Below are 19,397 nucleotides of genomic sequence, written 5' to 3'. Positions count from 1 at the left end.
ATCCCTGAACAAACTTCATGGCCACGCCTCCCTACTATAAAATCCCCACATTGCCCCTTCCATCAAACTCTGTCCTCTGCTACACTTCAAACACGCACTCACTCTCTCTCCCATTATGGGAGATAATAACAATACGACGTCGTTTTCACTTCCACCCGGTACCCGATTTTACCCTTCTGATCAACTACTCATTTCCTACTATTTATCTTCAAAAAACCGTTCCGATCATCGCAATGACTTTGGAATTAACCTGATTCAAGAAATTGATTTCTACAATTATGACCCGTTTAACTTACCGGATTCTGCCTGTTTTCGGTACGGACGAGGTGGTCAGAAAAGGCACTGGTTTTGTTTTGTGGCTGCTAGGGTTTTGAAGAGGAGAGCTGGTACTGGTAGTGGTGGTGGTTATTGGAAGAAAAAAAGAGGTAGAGTTAAGGATGTGGTGGGTGAGGGTGCAGGGAAAGTTGTGGTGGGTACGCGTAAAACTTTTGGTTTTTATTTAGGGGATTGTGGTAGTAAGAGTGGTGTGAAGACTGATTGGTTGATGTACGAGTACGCCTTAGCTGGTCATCCTATGGTACATTCTTTTTGCCATCATATTTTTCGTATTTCTACATGCAGTATTATATACTCCCTCCGTTTCAATTATGTTGAACGTACCATTTAATCTCGTGGTCTTAAAACATGTCGTGTCAGAGTTTGGACATGCAATTTGGATTTCTGAAGTTAGTATTCTTTTTTAAAAAATTGAATCATAACCTGGAATTTGAAATCCTACTTTCTTGAGAATTTGGGATTTGAAATTGAACAACTGCTGATTTGAAATCAAAACTTCAGATTGGGTCCTATGGCCAGAACGCCTACTAATTACCAATCTGATTTTACAAAGTAGATTATAGAATTAGTTTTGTATTCAGGATGTGCTTGCACTCTTGGGTATTCTGTCACCAATTATTAGTTATGGTAAAGAGAAACTTTGTACGGTATCCCAATTTTCCCTGCATTCCAATTGAAAACCGAGTAGTAGGCGAGTCAGATAAACTTGTGTCTATGATTCCCTAACTAAATTAGGCACCAAATTGAATAAGGGTGTAATTAGGGCCTATGCATGTTGGTTGGTAATTTTGGAATTAGGGCTTATGCTTTTATTTGATTTAATTTTGATGTGATTTCTAAAACAGATCACTGACTGTCAACAGCTTCTTAGTTAGCTTACTCTTTTGGGTTTGTGTTATTGTTGATGTTTTCGATTTAAGATTATCAAAGCAACACATCCTGGGCGTGACCATAATTCTGCCTTTTATGTTTGCAGCTCTCCTATCTGTCTCTGCTTTTAATCTGTGGTTGTGCTTAATATACATATCAAAAAGTTTGATGTTGAAATTTCTGAAATCAGGATACACAGAAATAAAGCCCTTTTTATTTTTATTTTCTGTTTTCCCCATTTTTATTGTGTTTAAGGTTGTTGCTACATATCTTGTGTTATATGCAGGTGTTTCTATCTTGTTGCATCAGATATTTTCGACATGTCTCATGCTTCTTCATGTGTGCAGGCATCTTTTGTTCTATGCCGAGTATTCATCAAATCTCGTCATGAAAATAACTTGTCAAAGCATGTATTTAGTTCTTATGGTGAACAACAAATTGTTGCCACAGTACGCCACGTAGGTATTCAATATGATGGAACTGCTGCATCAGCTACTGAGTCTAAAATGCATGATGAACATACTATTGACCAGGAGAATGATGTCTCGGAGTTACCTAGTACTGACTTAAATGGTCAAGCTCTTACAGAACATGGTGCCGAGCAGGTATATCGAAAAGAAAGCTTTATCTGATTAGTACTTTGAAGGTACTTAGTTACCTTTTTCTTCATTCGTTATGCCAACCTTTTATGCTGAGTTCCTTCAATTGTTTGTTGCTGTTTAGTCTTCTGAATCTTCACTGACTATATATATACATATATATATATATACTCATCAAATGTTTGACGTGCAAAAGATATTCATTTTATCCTTAGAATGTACCTACTCGTTCTGTTAGTCGCATTTGAAAACAAGAAACCTCTTACTGAAATTGGGGCTGGAGTGGAATCAATGAAGGTAATCTTCTTCTGCTTTCCATATCTTTTGTTGCTCTTTCTAGGAGTGGAATCTGAGTTACTGTCTATCAGAAACAGCCTCTCTACCCCTCAAAAGGTAGGGGTAAGGTCTGCATACATCCAACCCTTCTTAGACCCCACTTGTGAGAGTGTGTGGGATTACACCGGTATGTTGCTGTTGAATTTGAATTACTGTTTCTATTGTGCATTACTTAGGCTTAAGAAGTCGACCTTAAATCTGCCTGCTTTATTAACTAATTGAAACTTTCATCCTTCAAACTCTCACTATGTGAGCTTGTTAGAGTAAGTCTTGATGTTTCCTTTTTCTTTTGTTGATATAAATGGGCCTCATTAATTTGGGTTGTTATTTCGTGCAGCAGATTGGTCTTGAGAGTGACGGACCTCCAGTTCTCAATGGCTTTTCTGCTCAGGAACTGATGGCCATTTCAGAAGGTGATTTTATAGAGCTGGATGACATTCTATGCCCGCTTTCGGGCATTAGCTAAAAGCAAAAAAAAATCAACACTCCCAAAAATCCAACAACAATATTTAGCAAGTTCAATCAACAACAATCCGAGCAAGTAGCATCAATAACAATCCTGAGCAAGTACAAATGTACAAATGCAAAAAACTACAATACCCAGCAAGTAACAATCAATGACAATCCCAAGTCTGAATCACAAGGAAGTAACAATCAATAACAATCTCAAGTCTGTATCCCAAGCAAGTTATGTTTGGAAGCTACTAGACTGAAGTTCATGACGGTTTGTACAAAAAACAACAATCCCCAGCAAGTAACAATCAATGACAATCCCAAGTCTGAATCACAAGGAAGTAACAATCAATAGCAATCTCAAGTCTGTATCCCAAGCAAGTTATGTTTGGAAGTTACTAGCATGAAATTCATGACGGTTTGTACCAAAAACAACAATCCCCAGCAACAATCAATGACAATCCCAAGTCTGAATCACATCAATAACAATCTCAAGTCTGTATCCCAAGCAAGTTATGTTTGGAAGTTACTAGCATGAAGTTCATGACGGTTTATATCACTGAAGTGGACAAAATGGTTTCATGTCAGTTTTCAAAGCGTTAGAAACTTACATTTTAAGAGGTCACTAAAAGGTGACAGTTGTCAAATTGTGAGATCATCTCCTACAGTGACATCATTGTCGAAAATCAGCTCAAGAGAATTAAATTGGGTGACTAATTGCTTGCATTATGCTGTTGTCCGGATGGATATCTTTGCATTTGTCAAATTATGAGGTCATGTATACAGTGTCATGATTTCTGAAAACAGCTCAACAGAGTAGATGGGGTGAGTAATGAGGCTCACATCAATTATACAATTACCTGGAAGGATATCTTGTACATGGTGAAGAGTTAAGTCGCCTAATACATCATCATGATCGATGGAAATCAGCTCAATAGTATTAGACTGTGTGAGTAATGGCTCACATTATCTTGTTACCTTGATGGTTATCATAACTATTATCAAATCACGAGGTCACTTCATGCAGTTTCATGATTGCTGAAGATCAGCTCATGATAATGGATGGGGTGAGCAATGAGGACATATTATTACAGAATTACCTCGATGGATATCTTGTATAGTGCCTTGAAGAGTGAAGTCACTGTCATGATCCTAAAATCACCTAAGAGAATTATGAGACTGGGTGAGTAATGGCTACCATTGTATTGTTACCTGGATGGATATCTCAACAGTTTCCGAATTATGAGGTCACTTCATACATTGTCAGGATGCTGAAAAACTACTTCAGATAATAGTTCAGGTTAGTCAGGTTCATAGTTTACAATTATGCAAATTGCATGGATGGATATATTGTAAATGTGTGAGAGTTGAATCACTTAATACAGTGTCATGATTGCTGAAAATCAGCTCAAGAGAATTAGCCTGGGTGAGTAATTGGTTTGTAACCTGGATGGATATCATAACAGTTATCAGGTCACTTCATATAGTGTCATGATTGCTCAAAATCAGCTCAAGGTAATACATTGGCTGGGTAAAGTCGCATTACACTTATACAATTGGATGGATGTCTTGTTATATGAGTGGGAGTTGAATCACTTGAAGAAATGTGGAGTTACCAACAACAGCTATAGCAATAACATGGATGGATATCTCGTCTATGGATGATATCTTGTATGTGGTGAAGAGCTAATAACAATAGCAACAACAGCTATGGCAATAACATGGATGGATATCTCGTACATGGTTCGTTATCTTGTATATGGTGAAAAGTTAACAGCAGCAGCAGCAACATGAATGGATATCTCGTATATGGTAAAAAGTTAACAGCAGCAACAAGAAGAAGTGTATCATAATACCAAATAAGTTGGACGGTGAAGAGTTATCAAGTAGCTCCAAGACATAGGATGTGACAATGTCAGTTAGAGGTGACAAATAGTTGGACAGCATTGCTGGAGGAAGGTAGCAGGTGCTTGGTGGAATAGTCGAAGTGCGGGAATAGTTGAAATGCGCACAAGCTGGCTGAACACCAACAACAACAACCACCGTCATAAAAAAAATTGTCTGTATACTACTTTTCTTGCTTCAAGGTATTTAACATTATTTTGTATCTTTTTAGTTAGTTTTGATGCACTTGTCAATGGGGAGAAAAGCGTACATTCCTATTTGATTTGTGCTGCAGATCGGCATCTTTGGCTCCTTGATAGACAATGCTGTTGGTGATATAGTAAAGAGTAGATGGATGGCAGCAGGGTTAAGGTTACGTTTTGGCGAACTTTCTGGGGTAAGAGAAAATCTCAACATTGCCTCTTCTGCTTCACAAGTGTTGGAATATCTAGCAATTGAGCTTAGGAGTAGCTTGAGGAGAATGTAAAGGTTAAAGGTCCAGTTCCAGATAAGTCTGTTTTTAGCAAATCTGAGTACAAGATGGTATTATGAGAATCTGCTGATTCTCTTTTATATTAAGTACTTTGGTATTGTAAATATATGTACTCTAGGATCTTTTCCTATGTGCTGACTGTAGTTTGTGAAGCTTGAAACTGTTGTTATTGTACTCTGTTGTTATTGTACTCTATTTAATACTACTAATGCAGAGGAACTAGTATTAGTAATGGTCCTGGGGAAACCGGACGGAGAAAGATGTAAACATTTTCAGTAAATCGTTTATCATCATCTCTGTTTTTGTCCTCAATTATTGTATCCTAATGGTCCTTTAATCGGCAGCAAAATGTGGTTAACGTATCATGTGGCTCTTATGAAACAGCTTTCAAAGTGAAAAATCAATTAAAGAATGAAATCAGAAGGCTATGCAAAAAACACTAGTTCAGAATTGTGAACATAGTTTGTGAGTGTGTTATATATGTACTTGAGGGCTTTTGTTTATCTTAAACAAGAGTTTTTCTGTTCTGAAATAAAAGAACATCATCCCCTTACTATGCACATTATACTTTGTGAATAATTTCCTTCTATGTAGCAATTGGGTAAATTTTGGAAATAGACCCCCTTCAGGATTGACTCGATGACACCATTCTTTGGATTTGAGAAACATCAGTGGACGAGTTTTAATATGACAAATTTTAAACTTTTGCATATGAAAATGGCGAACAAAGCACAATGCCGGCGTAGTTTACAGACCTATAGTGTAAAAGCTTAATAGACAAATTGGCAGATTCAAAATTTAGATGTGAGTTCTGAAATAGTTATGGAGTATTATTTGTATTGTTTGCTGATCTTTTAAATCCAAATTACCCAAAATATGAATGCTGGGATTATACTTAAGAGTTCCTCCTTTAAGCTGCCTGACATCACTCATTTTACACTGAAAAGTTTAGGAGCAAATCCCATAGCTGAGGTGGTAATGAGAACAGTGCATAGATAATTTGGATCCTTAGCAATGCTATAGCACATTAACCATCTGTTGCATAGAATTTTGATCGAGACAACAATTGTGTAGAGCTGTGCCTATGAGACATATCACCTTCGGATGTCGTCTTTTACAAAATATACCAGTGCCTATAGACAGCTCTTGGGGTGTTTTATTCTTCCTTAAGATGGCTTTGAATTATAGTCTTGAATCTATTGATGCATGCTTCTGCTTTTAGCAGAGTATGCTTTGAGCATGCAGCCTAATATATACTCAATAATGGTGTTTTATTGAGAGGGAAATATGCAATTGATTGGGCTTGTTCATCAATGAAGCATCGCACTTTCTCTCACGTAGTACCCTAAAACTGCTTTCCTTTGTTTTCTTCGTTTGTAGGGTCTGCATGTTTAAAGCATTTTGCTACATGACACATTAGTAATGTCCTGTGTTGCACACTCCACTTGACCACTTTACTCTCTAATTTTGGAGCATATGGAGTCACAGGCTAAAATTTTGTTAATTTTCTCTCACAGAAGACAATTACCACTAAATAAGTATTCTATTGTATTGATAATGCTAGACTCACAGAACAGTGCAGGTGTTGGTTCTACATATTTCTGATTATCCTCCACTCACTTTTCAAGAAAGGCCACCTCACATTTGCAGTGCACCATGCTATTAATGGAGGTACAAGTAGACACGATTGTTGGGTTGTCCATTGTCAAATGTAATGACAAAAGATTTCTTATGTTTTAGCTTTGATCAGCCAACAGTTAAATGTGGTAGAGATAGATACACATTAATGATGAGTAAATATCTTCTAACCCCAAAGTAGAACTCAATAAAAAGGATAATTCGCTTTCAGATTCATTCTTTACAAGCTGTACTCTTCTCCACTTTTTTCTTGCTTTTTTGACTATAGTATTATTCCATATACAAGAGTTTGCCCTTAAATAACATTATGAGGGCCTTTCGAGGGGAGATTTTTTTGGGAAAAAAAATCAAGAAACGAAAATATTGGGAAGACACTGGCTCTTGCACAATGGGAATATCAGCAAAATTGCATCCTTAAAATTTCCATCTTTTACAAATCTCCATGTTGTTACCAGTGGTATGAATCTTATAAAATGTTCAATTACACGAAATAGTCGAGATACGATGAATTATAAGATTGCTCAATTTGTGAAAGATAACAAAAATGAGAGGCATAGTTAGAAATACTTTTACATATTAATATTTTTTAATGCAAAGACAGGGTTTGAGCCAAAACTAGTGAGTTTTGCCGGATTGTAACTTTAAGGCTGACTGCACCCTTGACAAAGAAGGTCCCTTGTGTTTGAGAATAGGTTTAGAGTAGTCCCTAAGTATTCTCCTGAGCAGCTTTGATCCTCTACATTTGCCAAAACTGATCACTTTTAGTCTCCGTAAATATTTAACAAATTTTATATGTTGCATTTTACGGGACTGTGGGGAAAAAAGAGAAAGGATTAGCGGGTCTCACGCTTGAAGATGCAGGTTTTGCGATTTTTTGATAGTCTATTTCTAGAGTTTGACACAATCTTTTTAGGTAAAACTTCTACTATATACGGCGTCTTGTACAGTTCTTTATGTTGTAGTTTCTAGGATTTGATGAGACATTCTTTGTGTTTCTGAGTAAATCTTTTTGCACAGTTCCTCAAACCTAACCGACAAAAATTATTAAAATATTTGATGAAAATAAAAAAAATCTCACTTTTAACAAAACTTAAAAGACTAAATTGCTAGAGTATATTTAAAGCACTATTTTAAACTCATCCTCAAACGTAGGGGACCATTCTTATTATTTTCTCCCTAATTCGTTGATTGAGTGGATATGAATCTAAATAGATACGCCTATTGTAGCATCTGCCTTTTTCACCCAACAGTTGATGTAAAAATCATGGAAAATTATAGATATTCACATCTCTTTTCGTCCTCCTTTTTCTTCTTCTTTTCTGTCACTTTGTGCAATAATTCATTGGTGTTTGTGTACAAATTTGCTTGCTGTTTGGTGGGGGCAAGTGTAGTAATGAATTAAAGATTCTATGCTACTGAAGGTTGGTACAAAAATTACTCTTTTCACGCTTTGCACAGAAGAGAGTTGCTCTCTTTAATGTTCATAATAATAATTCTAAATCGAAGTGTTCAAAGGGACAATTATCTGCGGTTTGGTAGCTGCAGTACATTATTGGTCCTAGCTAGGTTTTTGTCGCCCCCTTCCTCTGTCCAATATTTTTTACACTCCAAAATTGTCCTTTGTCTACCCCATGTTTTACATGTTCATTTAGTTTCAGCAATGATAATTATCTTGTCTTCTAAGACAAATTAGAAGTTTTATAAATCCCATACTTGCACCTAACTGGATACAGTAAGTATAAACTTCAACAGTACACGCTAATCTTAGTAGGCATTTGGCCATTGAATTTGAGAGCATGATTTCATATTTTGATTTCAAATCGTCAGATTATGAAGTCTGCACAAAATTTTAATTTCAACTTCAAACCCTAAATTCCAAAAAGTAGGATGTGGAATTCCAAATTGTGATTTAATTTTTTTTTTTAAATGTAAAACTTGACTCATAAGTTTATATTTTGTACAAAAAAAAAAAAAAACATAAGAATAATTACCAACCATATATTACTCTTACCAACCACATTTATATTTACTCCGATCGGGAAATGCATGCTCAACGTGAATATATTGTCCGTACTATCCGTACTATGTGGGAGGACTATATTACAGAGTAGTTACACTACAATTTGTATTCAATTTTTCTTTTTTATTGAAGTAAAGTTCGATCAATAAATGTTGCATGTTTTAGAAAGGCTTTCTGGTACCATATTATACTTGTTATGAATTATGGTTTGCTAAGCTAGTAAGATTGTGTAAGAATTGTGGAAGTTTTGATAGTTTTAACAAATTGTGGAGTTTTCATGTTTATGAGGAAAAAATACAACTTAAGAAATCCAAATTGCAGGTCCAAATCAAAATTTCAACTTCAAATCAACCTAATTTCAAATGATGTCCAAACGGGCGCTCAGTACTCCTTCCGTTCTTTTTTACTTTTCTTGCTTGTATTCTGCACTCTACTTAAGAATTAATTAAGTGATTATTTTACTAAATTATTTTTATTAATGATTTTTTGGCATCTAAATTTGACTACTAGTACTCCAACTAATTTGGAAAATGGCTACTTAACAAAAGAACCAAATTGAAGAAAAAAAACTACTTAACTCTATCTCAATTTGTTAAAGCGGGCAAGTAAATGAGAAATTTAATTTTTAGCCCCCATTTTGCTATAGGTTTTGGTTTCAAATTTTGAAAAAAATAAATATTTGGAGATTATCTTAAATAACCCGTTAGGTTATCAAATTAGCCTATTTTTTCTACCTCAAATTTGAAATATTGAGTTTGAAAAACATGTTTTAAGAATTTTCAAGTTTTTACTCACAAAACTTTAAATTTATTTTCATTTTCATATACAACTTCAATATACTTGACAAGTAAAAAAAAGGAATCGAGGCCATTTATCTACATTGTTGAGGTTTGTCATTTTTGTTCATCAAAATAGTAATTTCTATTATAAAATATAGTGGTGGATTTTATAGAATAAAAAGGAAGTGGAAAGACTCTTGATCATTGTTACGATACGAGCAAATTGAAAGGATAGATTAATAAGATAACCCTTCTTTTATTGACCCCATCTTGTACGTGTTCATATTAATAGTACCCTCTAATATGCTGATTTCCTTTGAATTTCCTTTTCTCAATTTCCAAGCTTTTTCTCTTTCTTCTGTTTCCCATCAAGTTATTCTTGAACCTTGCAAAAGATAAGGACAACTGGTGACGGGTTTCTTGTGTTTGAACATTTTATTGTCTTTACACAAACAACTCCAAGAAATGTCCTATGGTTAGCACATGATTAATGTGAGATTATGAAAGATGAGGTCATTTAAAAAAGAATCAAAATCCTTGGGATGTTACGATCACGGACACGTCTTCCAAGCCAACTAGCCAAAGGCTAACAAGGAAAATGAACATTAATAAATCTACCTTAATCTCATAAATTAACTCAAAGGGTTTAAGTTGGTCAAACATATATTTATTTTAACTTATATAGAAGCATGAGTTTAGAGATGGTATCGTCGTCCACCTCCTACTCATGTAAAAAATAAAATAAATAAAAAAAAAAACAAGTAATCCCATATTAAAAAATCAAGCAATATCCATGTAATTCCCAAAGTATTCCCATTAAGTCAATAATACTGGATTCATTGTCACATGCGTATCAACCCATTAGTGGGAAAGAATGAAATTATTATACAAAGAAAAACATGGACATATTATTGCTTTTCTTCAAAAGGTTAAGTAGCCAAACTATACAATTTTCTTTCTTTTCGTATATTAGCCTGAGATCTAATCTAGATATTTAACTGTTGCATTTGCTATTCCGCCATGTCATTTATTTGTTGTGTTTACTAAAATAAATATACTTAAAATATTTATATTTTATTTAAAATAAGATAGAATTTAATTACTTTTTCATTTTTATTCTTACTCTAATAAATGTGAAAAGAGATTAATGTCATAAAAGAAAAAATAATATTAAATGGAGATCAAATAATAAATAAGGTAAATTAGTCAAATTATAATTCTAATTGACGTTTCCTTAAAAAAACGTGCAAAAGACAACACGATAAGTAAAATGAGCTAAACCAAGAATATTCACCAAAAATTAAAAAATAGTAGTTCTTCGTTTAAATAGAAAATCAAATTTCTACCTTGTTTCGTTTTAAACATGTAAAATTAATTTAATAATTTGAACTAATGCAAATTTGATTTAATTTTAGAACTATCCAAATCAAAATTTGATAAAACAATAATAAGTATTGTTTAGGTCCAGTCTACATACATTAATAATAGAATATTTTACACCTTTAAATTAATCGAATTAAAATTCAAGTGATCAGCTGACGCTTAAATATTGCTATTGTTTTGTCTCAAAGATGGGAAAATAGTTTCCTTTTAAACAAGTCTTCTCTTTTAAAAAGTATTAATAATTTTTTGCAAACTTTGTATTCGTAGCAAACATAATATAATAAAGTTTTGGGTACAGAGCACAAACTACAGTGTTATATTAATCGTGTTTTGAACATACAACTTATTCGTAATATAAGTAAAAAGATTCAAGCGAATTTTTATTTAAAAAGCTGACAAAATAATGAATAAAATAACCAATTAACATTAATAAGAACAAATTTTGAATTAAAAGAAAAATATATGGGTCAAAAAATTAATTTGATGTGTAACTATATAACATAAACTTTAGTAGAATTTAAATTAAATTTGAAAGAAAATACATTTATGATGTGAGACCACGCATTTGAATTATACGCTAAACTTTCTAATTTTTATTTGTGAATGGTAAGTAAGAAATGATTGATCTTCAGGAGAATAATGTATAATGACTCACGGTTGTTGTATAAAATATAATTCAATCTAAGAAGCAAATATATATCTTTGCAAACCTAATAAATTTATAGCATTAAGCGATAGTAAAAGCAGATAGAACGTTAGATTCTTAGTGCTTTACAACTTAAGAAATGAATGTTCTCATAATGAAAAAATAATAAGTTATGTTACTTTATTAAATTACACCACTAAAGTTTTGGTTAGGACCAGTAGAATGTAAAGATTTCAACGGAACAAAAACTTTGAGATGAAATGAAACCAAATAATTCCTGTACATACTTATTCGAATGCAAATATTGTCATATTAATATTATGTTTGTCGTTAGCTCATATTAAGCATATTGGCACGGGGCATCAACATCTAGTACTATATATAAGCATGAGTTTGGAGGTGGTTTCATCGTCCACCTCCAACTCATGTAAAAAAAAATAAAAAACGTGGATCTCATATTAAAAAATCAATCAATATCCATGTAATTCCCAAAGTATCCCCCATTAAGTCAATAATGATGTATTCATTTAGTTGGATTTTATACCACGCGCCGCATTTTAAAGAGATTTTGAATGACTGTCCAAAAAAAGTGGCCCTTATTAAACTTTAATGGTTGTCTCTTACTTATCTCTCCCTCCAATCTCCATAGCTTTTTTTGTACTCCAAAGAGTACTAATATTCAATAGATTGAAGAAAGTACATGTAAGGATTAATTTTTCAAAAGTAGTTCGAATATATTATTATCAAGCTTCATTTTTAAAAGTTAGTATTACAAACCGATTACATTTTGTAGTTCCATGGTGATATCTTACCTCGCCAAATCGTAATTCTATAATCAAATTAATTGAATGTTATTACAATCGATAAAATAAATTACTCGATGTTTATTAAGATCGTTTAATATCCTAAAAAAGAAACTAAGATGGGTATTACATTCTCAAAAGGCATTTTCCAATATCTTAAGTTTCTAATTATATATGGAGCGCCATAATAGACAAAATAATTTATTAGTACATACTTATGATAGTTTAAGTAAAAAAAAAAGGATAGAAATCTTTTACCTCATCTATGCCCATGTTATATGACACAATATACATAATCACCATATGTATAAAAAGTTTCACGTTTTAGCCTAGGGGAATGGTAGTTCAAATAACGTTTTCGTATTTAGAAGTAGTTAAAAATTCAATAAGTTTTGAAATTCTGGTTCAAATTTGATTAACGCGTAGTTTAAAAAGTGTCTATTAGTCTTTTTCTTAAATAAAGTCATATAAACTGAAACAAAGAAATTACATCACGACACAAATTATTGAACCCGTGCTTCCAAAATTTCTATCTTTACATACGTGACTTTCAAGAAATATTGTAGAATATATCAATTCTTTTTATAATTGCATAAAAATAAAATTATAAATATATGTTGGGCCCGTGCTGGCACGGGCTCTGGTATCTAGTATATATATATATGAGCAAATAATAAGAGTAGTTCATTTCTTCAACCAATGTGAGATACTCTCTTCGTTTCAAATTATCCGTAGTGATTTTTTTATACGCCCCTTAAGAAACATTAATTGTGAGGATTTTTAGCTATTTTACCCTTCATTGGTATTTGAATAATTATAACAACATCCCATGATTGAGGTGTTTGTAGTCTTTAAGAACAATTAGTCTAAGGGTAGCTTGAGAAAGAAATAATTAATTTTGACTTGAACTTTTAAAACGATAAATAATTTGAGATAATTATTTTTAGAAATCACGACAAAATAATTTGAGATGGAGGAAGTATAAAAGTAATGGTAAAAATTTATCCGCATCCAATTTTTATATCAAACTATACTATTTTATCATAGTTAAGTCAAGTTTTAAGATTAAATTTTATTTTAATTAATTACCTTTAGTAATACGAATGCAAGTTAAGACAAGCATGTCATTTCTTCCCTTCTAGTATTTGTTTTTTCTCCTTCCGACATTAAAAAAGAAGGAAAATGTCAGAGTTAATGGTTTAATATGAGCTAATAATCAAATAAAGAGTTTCTTTTCGTCATGAAATACAAAGTTAACTCTAACAACTACTGCTATTTTTTTTTTTTGTTTTCAATGTAAGTATATTATTGGAAGGTGAACTACATATTCAAGCGTCTTGTAGCTTAGTGATTATGGATGCCAAAAATTCACCAGTTAAGAAAAATTGCATTAACTACATACAATAGAATTAATGCAAAGTCAAATGAGATAAGTACTCCCTGTGTCCCAAATTATCTATCGTTGTTGTTTCTCGATATTCAATCTATGTGAATTTTGACCAATATTTTAAAATATACCTTCTTATCATATTAATATGAGAAAAATTGTAGTTTATAATACCTTTTCTATAGTTTTTGATTATTTAAATATTGATTTTAAAATCTTAAATTATTATAATCTAATTTAGTTTAAAAAAATATTAGTTAAATTGACTCTCGAAATTAAAAAAAATCAAGATTTATTTTGAGACGAAGGGAATATATGATATAATTAACAAGATAAGACTTTCAAATCCTTCCTCTTGGAGAAAATTCTATCAAGAGGCAATCTTATTGCCTTACTTAAAAGTTAAAATATTGGTCAAAGGAGAGCATTTTGCGTGTGAAAATCATCACCATCCAACTTTATGTAATTTGTTTTCTCAAATAATAGTATTATTTTCCAAATATTCCTCTAAAGGTTACTCAGCTACCCAACTTTATTCTAAAATTTATATTTCAGAAATTAAATCAAAAACATATTCAAACGCCACCTATGCTAGATAGGGAGCTAGTTGGGTTGTGACTAGTGAAAAAAATAATTAAAAGATGCCAACATCAACTAGTTTCAACTTTTCCAAATAGACAATTAAGTAGAAGAAAAAGGATCGCACTCGGTTTGGTTTTCCTCTGCCAAACCATATCTGACCTCACATAGCATGGAAAAATTCAATAAAAATAATAATGACTGATTTGTAGCTTATTGGAATCATTATCTTCTTTTGTTAATTATTTTAGTACATATTTTTTCAATCAGCCATTACGCAACGGTTGTTCAAATATATGGAAAAGAGATTGGATGCTTGCTCTCCATGACCTAAACCATCAAATCCCAAATCCTTTTTTTTTTTCTGCATCAATAACAATGTCAAAAGCCAAACCAACATTTGAAAAATAAAGAATAATATAATAATTATAGGCGCACTTAAGACTAGATGCCATGTCTAAGGTGCTCACAGGCAGCAATTAAAAGTTGTTTGGACTTTGGACCATTTAACACTTGCAATATTGCCGCTTTATTAGACATTTCACGTTACTTTTTATCTTTTTCTGGCCCTTCCCAAATTACGATCATTGTCAGTAGTGTATGATGATCACTGCATTATTCGTAGTTTTCAGAAATTTGGTTCATTGTATTGAAATTTAAACATATGACTATAATTTAAAATGTGTTTCTGATTTTTAATTGGATAAGTTTTCTATCCCATAATTAGTGGTGAAAGAATGAGCATAAATTGCAAGTGCTTCCTTGTTAGACGTGACCTATATACATTGCATTACTTTACATATTCTAATTTTCTCTTATTATCATGCGTAAAAAGAAAAGTTAGAGTAATGAAAAATCAAAATAAATTTAATAATTCTAGATTCTAGATTTTATCTTGAATCAATACTAATTTTACTCAATACTATTTAATTTTTAATTATCTCAAATCAAGTGTTAATAGTTAACTTAAAATGAAGATCATTTTGTTATTTTCGATGCTCTTATATATATATATATATTTGTTATTTCACATTGACTTTGATATCAAAAAGTACAGAATTATCACATAATTTATTTGAGTATTATTAATTTGAAACGATAAACTCCAGTCAAACATAATCAACATCTTTTATTTACCAAATTAAATAAGTTAATATTAAAAATCACAAAGTAAATTGAAAATACGTATTACGTAATTAAAATTTAGCTAATTTTTTTAAAAAGAAATATACAGTAAATTAATTAGTTTGGTGTACACATAGGGTACTACGAATTGTTTTTATTGGTCCAAGTAAACAATATTTGAAAAGATGGAAGCCAATCTTATATTATTGACGGAAATTACCAAGTCTTGATCATTTGAGTGGATAATTAGCATCAAGCATAGTTGCCAAAAATAAAATACTTGTAATTGCGTTTACCAGAATATAGAAGGGGGAATTTATAGTCTCAGGCCCACCACCAAAAGAGGCATAAGTAACTTTTATATACTGGAAATTCCAAGGGAAATAAATGGTACAGTATGAGTCACTATCCAAAATTGAAAATGGAAAAAACATGGAAAATATAAGAATTGGTCAAAGTTGTACAAGAAGTAGGACATTTTCGTATAGAAAATCTATTAGTGCCTTACTGCGATGAGTAAGTGCACATTTTTACATTTCATAGTGGGACCCGCTAATCAAGCATATGTGGTTATAACTTTGAATGCCACTCTTTAACTCGTTTGGTAATAAGTTGGATATTTGAGGATTAAATTTAAGTATGTTTAGTTGATGGTGTAGATTTATTTCGGGATAAATTTATACCGTCAACCAACACAGCGCAAATTTAATTCTGTATATCCCATCAAATTTGGAATTATTTTATTCCACCTATCCAAGAGAATAAAGTAGTCCGAAAATTATGACTATAATTTCGTGATCATTTAGTCCGCTAACCAAATGACCCCTAAGTGCTTTTTCTTCAATGACTAAACAAGTATTGACTTGAGTAAATTTTTTTTTTTTTTTTTTTTTGTGATTTCTACGTAGAGATTATTTCAAAAAATAAAAAAATCAATGCCTAAAATTAGGTCGTGTTTGGAATCCTACTTTCTTATGAGAACCGGGGTTGGGGGGGGGGTGGTATTAGCATGAAAAGAAAACGAGTTTGAATTAAAGAGAAATTGAATGGCCTATAACCAGTACATATAAACTAAAATGGGCAAGTTCAAATTAAAGAAAATATTCCAAAGAACAGATTCATGAGAGTTGGGAGTAATTATGAAAATGCTGAAACAATAGTAATTTAGAAAAACCTAAATAATTGAGAGCATTATATGGGAAATTAAATGTCTATAACCAATATCCAAAACTGAAATGACAAATTCAAATTAAAGAAAATATTCCAAGTACAACTTGATCAGAATTAAGAGTAATGATGAAAATTTTGAAAAAACATACTATATAAATAAATCACATACTACCATTTCTATCGCCGGAGGAAGTTTTAAAATTTTGCTAAAACTAATTATCAAATAAGATAATTTGTCCAGATTTATACTTATGTTTAGATATTATTCCTCACATTCCCTTGAGTAAAAATATATATAGTTTTTTTTCTTCCTCTCTTCTTTAACGTTAGAATTAGAATCTTACATTGTTCCTTTTCCCTCTTTTCTAACATAACAACAGTTTACTTGTCATGTTTTATTTAACCACATCACTATCCAAGACTTCAAATAGCTTTTACTATATAATTATAAAAACAAACTATTTGTTTTAAATACTTTTAGTAAATACTTTTTAACAATTTTCTAAATGTGTAAACATTGTTTTGAGAAATTTTAAAATCAACAACAGCAACATACCCAGTATAATCTCACAAGTGGGGTCTAGGGAGGGTAATATGTGCAAACCTTTCTGCTTTTGCGGGGTAGAGAGGTTGCTTCAGATAGACCTTCGGCTCAAAAGAAACGTAGTCAATGCAGGATTGCGAGAAAAATAAGACAGCAAAATATCAAGATACAAAACAAATGACGCAACATAGTAATACTGATCTACGCAACACTAGAATAATACAACTAAGAAAAGGAGAAGAGGAGCTGGAAAGGCCAGTCCCCCACCTCTCTCACACACAATGCGACAAAACTTAACTACCTACTCACCTTCTATCCTAATCCTCGACCTCCAAATCTTTCTTTCTAGGGTCATGTCCTTAGTCAGCTGGAGCAGTGTCATATCCTGTATAATCACCTCCCCCAGTTCTTTTTCGTCCTACCTCTACCTCTCCTAACTCCTGCGACCGCCAATTTCTCACACCTCCTAACTGGGCATCTTCACATCTCCTTTTCACATGCTTGAACCATCTCAGTCTCACTTCCCTCGTCTTGTCCTCCATGGAGACCATTCCAACCTTTTCCAGTATATCTTCATTTCTAATCATATCTTCACCTAGTACGACCACACATTCATCCGAGCATCCACATCTCCACTCCTTCATCTTCTGAACGTGAACGTTCTTGACTCGCCGGCACTCTGCCCCACAACAATGCTGGTCTAACCACCACTATGTAAAACTTACCTTTCAGCCTAGGTGGCACCTTTTTATCGTGAAGCACCCGGAAGCGAACCTCTATTTCATCAACCCTGCTCCATGACAGTGTGCGACATCATCGTCAATCTCCCCATCCCCTTATATTATGAACCCAAGATACTTGAAAATCCTTCTTTTGGGTATAAACTTACACAACGCTTTTGACCCTCGTATTTCGATTCTCGTACGTTCATTTGAGATAAAGGGAGTAATACAAATGATCAAGGGAGGTAGACAAGTTTGAATCAAAGATCATGAAATTGAGTGTCTATTATTAATACCCAAATTTTGGATATGATAAATTCAAATTTATGAAAATATTCCAACTACATCTAGGTCAAAATTAAGAGAAATAATGAAATTTCAAAATTTGAAATAAAGTCATATCTTAAGAATCAGACTCGAATAATAAAATTTCCAGTAATAGTTGAAAATTTTCAAATTCATTTGTACTCGTTGTCAATATTAAAACGAAAATGCCATGTATCAGAAATCATATTCGGATACTAAGCTTTCCTATCACAACTTGAAAATTTAAAATTTCCCAAATTTATTATTTAATATAATTAATTTTCCTAATTTATATTTATGCATAGATACTATTCCAATTTTTCTCTGTTAGCATTTAGTAATAATAAATCCAAATTTGAAAAATTCATATTGTAGAAATCAAACTCGAATGATAGAAGTTCTAATAATTCACTAAAAATAAAATTTACATTAATTAGTCTTCCTAATTTATGTGTAGATATTATTACAATGCATCCCAATTCAGCATCTAGTAATAATAATATTAAATATTTCGAAAAGTTGTAGTTTAGAATTCAAATTCGTATGATAATTTTTTTCAAAAAAAAAATAAAAAAATCCACTAATTTTTTTTTATTGAAATTAACTAATCTTCCTAAATTTATTTTTATGTACAAATATCATTCCAACATCTTCACCGTCAGCATCTTGTCATAATAAAAATTTAACATTTGAAAAATTCGTATTTTAGAAATAAATTTTGATAGAATTTTAAATAATTTTCTAAATACAATATTTAAATTAATTAATCTTCCTAACTTATATTGACGTATAGATATCATTCCAGCGTCTACCGTGGAAACATGTAGTAAAAATAAAATTCAAAACTTGAAAAAAGTCGTAATTTATAAATTAAATTTGGATTATAGAATTTTTAATAATTTACTAAAAAAAATTAAATAATTAATCTTCCAAATTTGTACTTATATAAAGATATCATTCAAACGCCTTCCCTGACAACATTTAGTAATAATACAATTCATAATTTGAAAAAAGACATATTTTAGAAATTATTCGGATGATAGAAGTTTTAATAATTTCTTAAAAAATATTAAATTAATTAATCTTCCTAATTTATATTTATATATAGATTTCACTCAATCGTCTTCTCCCTCAGCATCTACTTCTAATAAAATTTGAAATTTGAAAAACGTCGTATTTTAGAAAGCAAATTCGGATGATATACTTTTTCAAAAAATTGCAAAAAATAATATTCTGAATTTATATTTCTCTCTATATACTATTCCTTGAGTAAAATAAAAGACATAATAGGTTTTTTTTTTTTTTTGTAATATTCCATTTGTTA

General features: G+C 31.8%; 1 protein-coding gene and 1 long non-coding RNA gene across 2 annotated transcripts; both read left to right on the top strand.

Moving 5' to 3' along the window:
* The first annotated feature begins 36 nt into the window (after positions 1-36).
* On the top strand, positions 37-2,723 carry LOC132033410 (NAC domain-containing protein 68-like). The gene is made up of 3 exons (XM_059423381.1): positions 37-577; positions 1,554-1,811; positions 2,482-2,723. Exons 1-3 carry the CDS (start codon positions 116-118, stop codon positions 2,605-2,607), a joined length of 846 nt encoding a protein of 281 aa, XP_059279364.1. The 5' UTR covers positions 37-115; the 3' UTR covers positions 2,608-2,723.
* A 614-nt stretch (positions 2,724-3,337) lies between these two features.
* Positions 3,338-5,147, top strand: LOC132033411 (uncharacterized). Its single transcript, XR_009408737.1, has 2 exons — positions 3,338-4,681; positions 4,774-5,147. It is a non-coding gene; the product is annotated as an uncharacterized LOC132033411 (long non-coding RNA).
* Positions 5,148-19,397: the final 14,250 nt, after the last annotated feature.

This window comes from Lycium ferocissimum, chromosome 10, assembly GCF_029784015.1.
Source record: "Lycium ferocissimum isolate CSIRO_LF1 chromosome 10, AGI_CSIRO_Lferr_CH_V1, whole genome shotgun sequence".
Taxonomy (NCBI): Eukaryota; Viridiplantae; Streptophyta; class Magnoliopsida; order Solanales; family Solanaceae; genus Lycium; species Lycium ferocissimum.
This window is presented reverse-complemented; position numbering and strand designations above follow the sequence as displayed.

Bases quoted from the DNA above. Each gene is read 5' to 3' on its own strand.
- LOC132033410 (XM_059423381.1), top strand. From the start codon at position 116: ATGGGAGATAATAACAATACGACGTCGTTTTCACTTCCACCCGGTACC. The intron at 578-1,553 runs GTACATTCTTTT...TCATGTGTGCAG, and splicing joins CCTTAGCTGGTCATCCTATG to GCATCTTTTGTTCTATGCCG. The intron at 1,812-2,481 runs GTATATCGAAAA...TTCGTGCAGCAG, and splicing joins CAGAACATGGTGCCGAGCAG to ATTGGTCTTGAGAGTGACGG.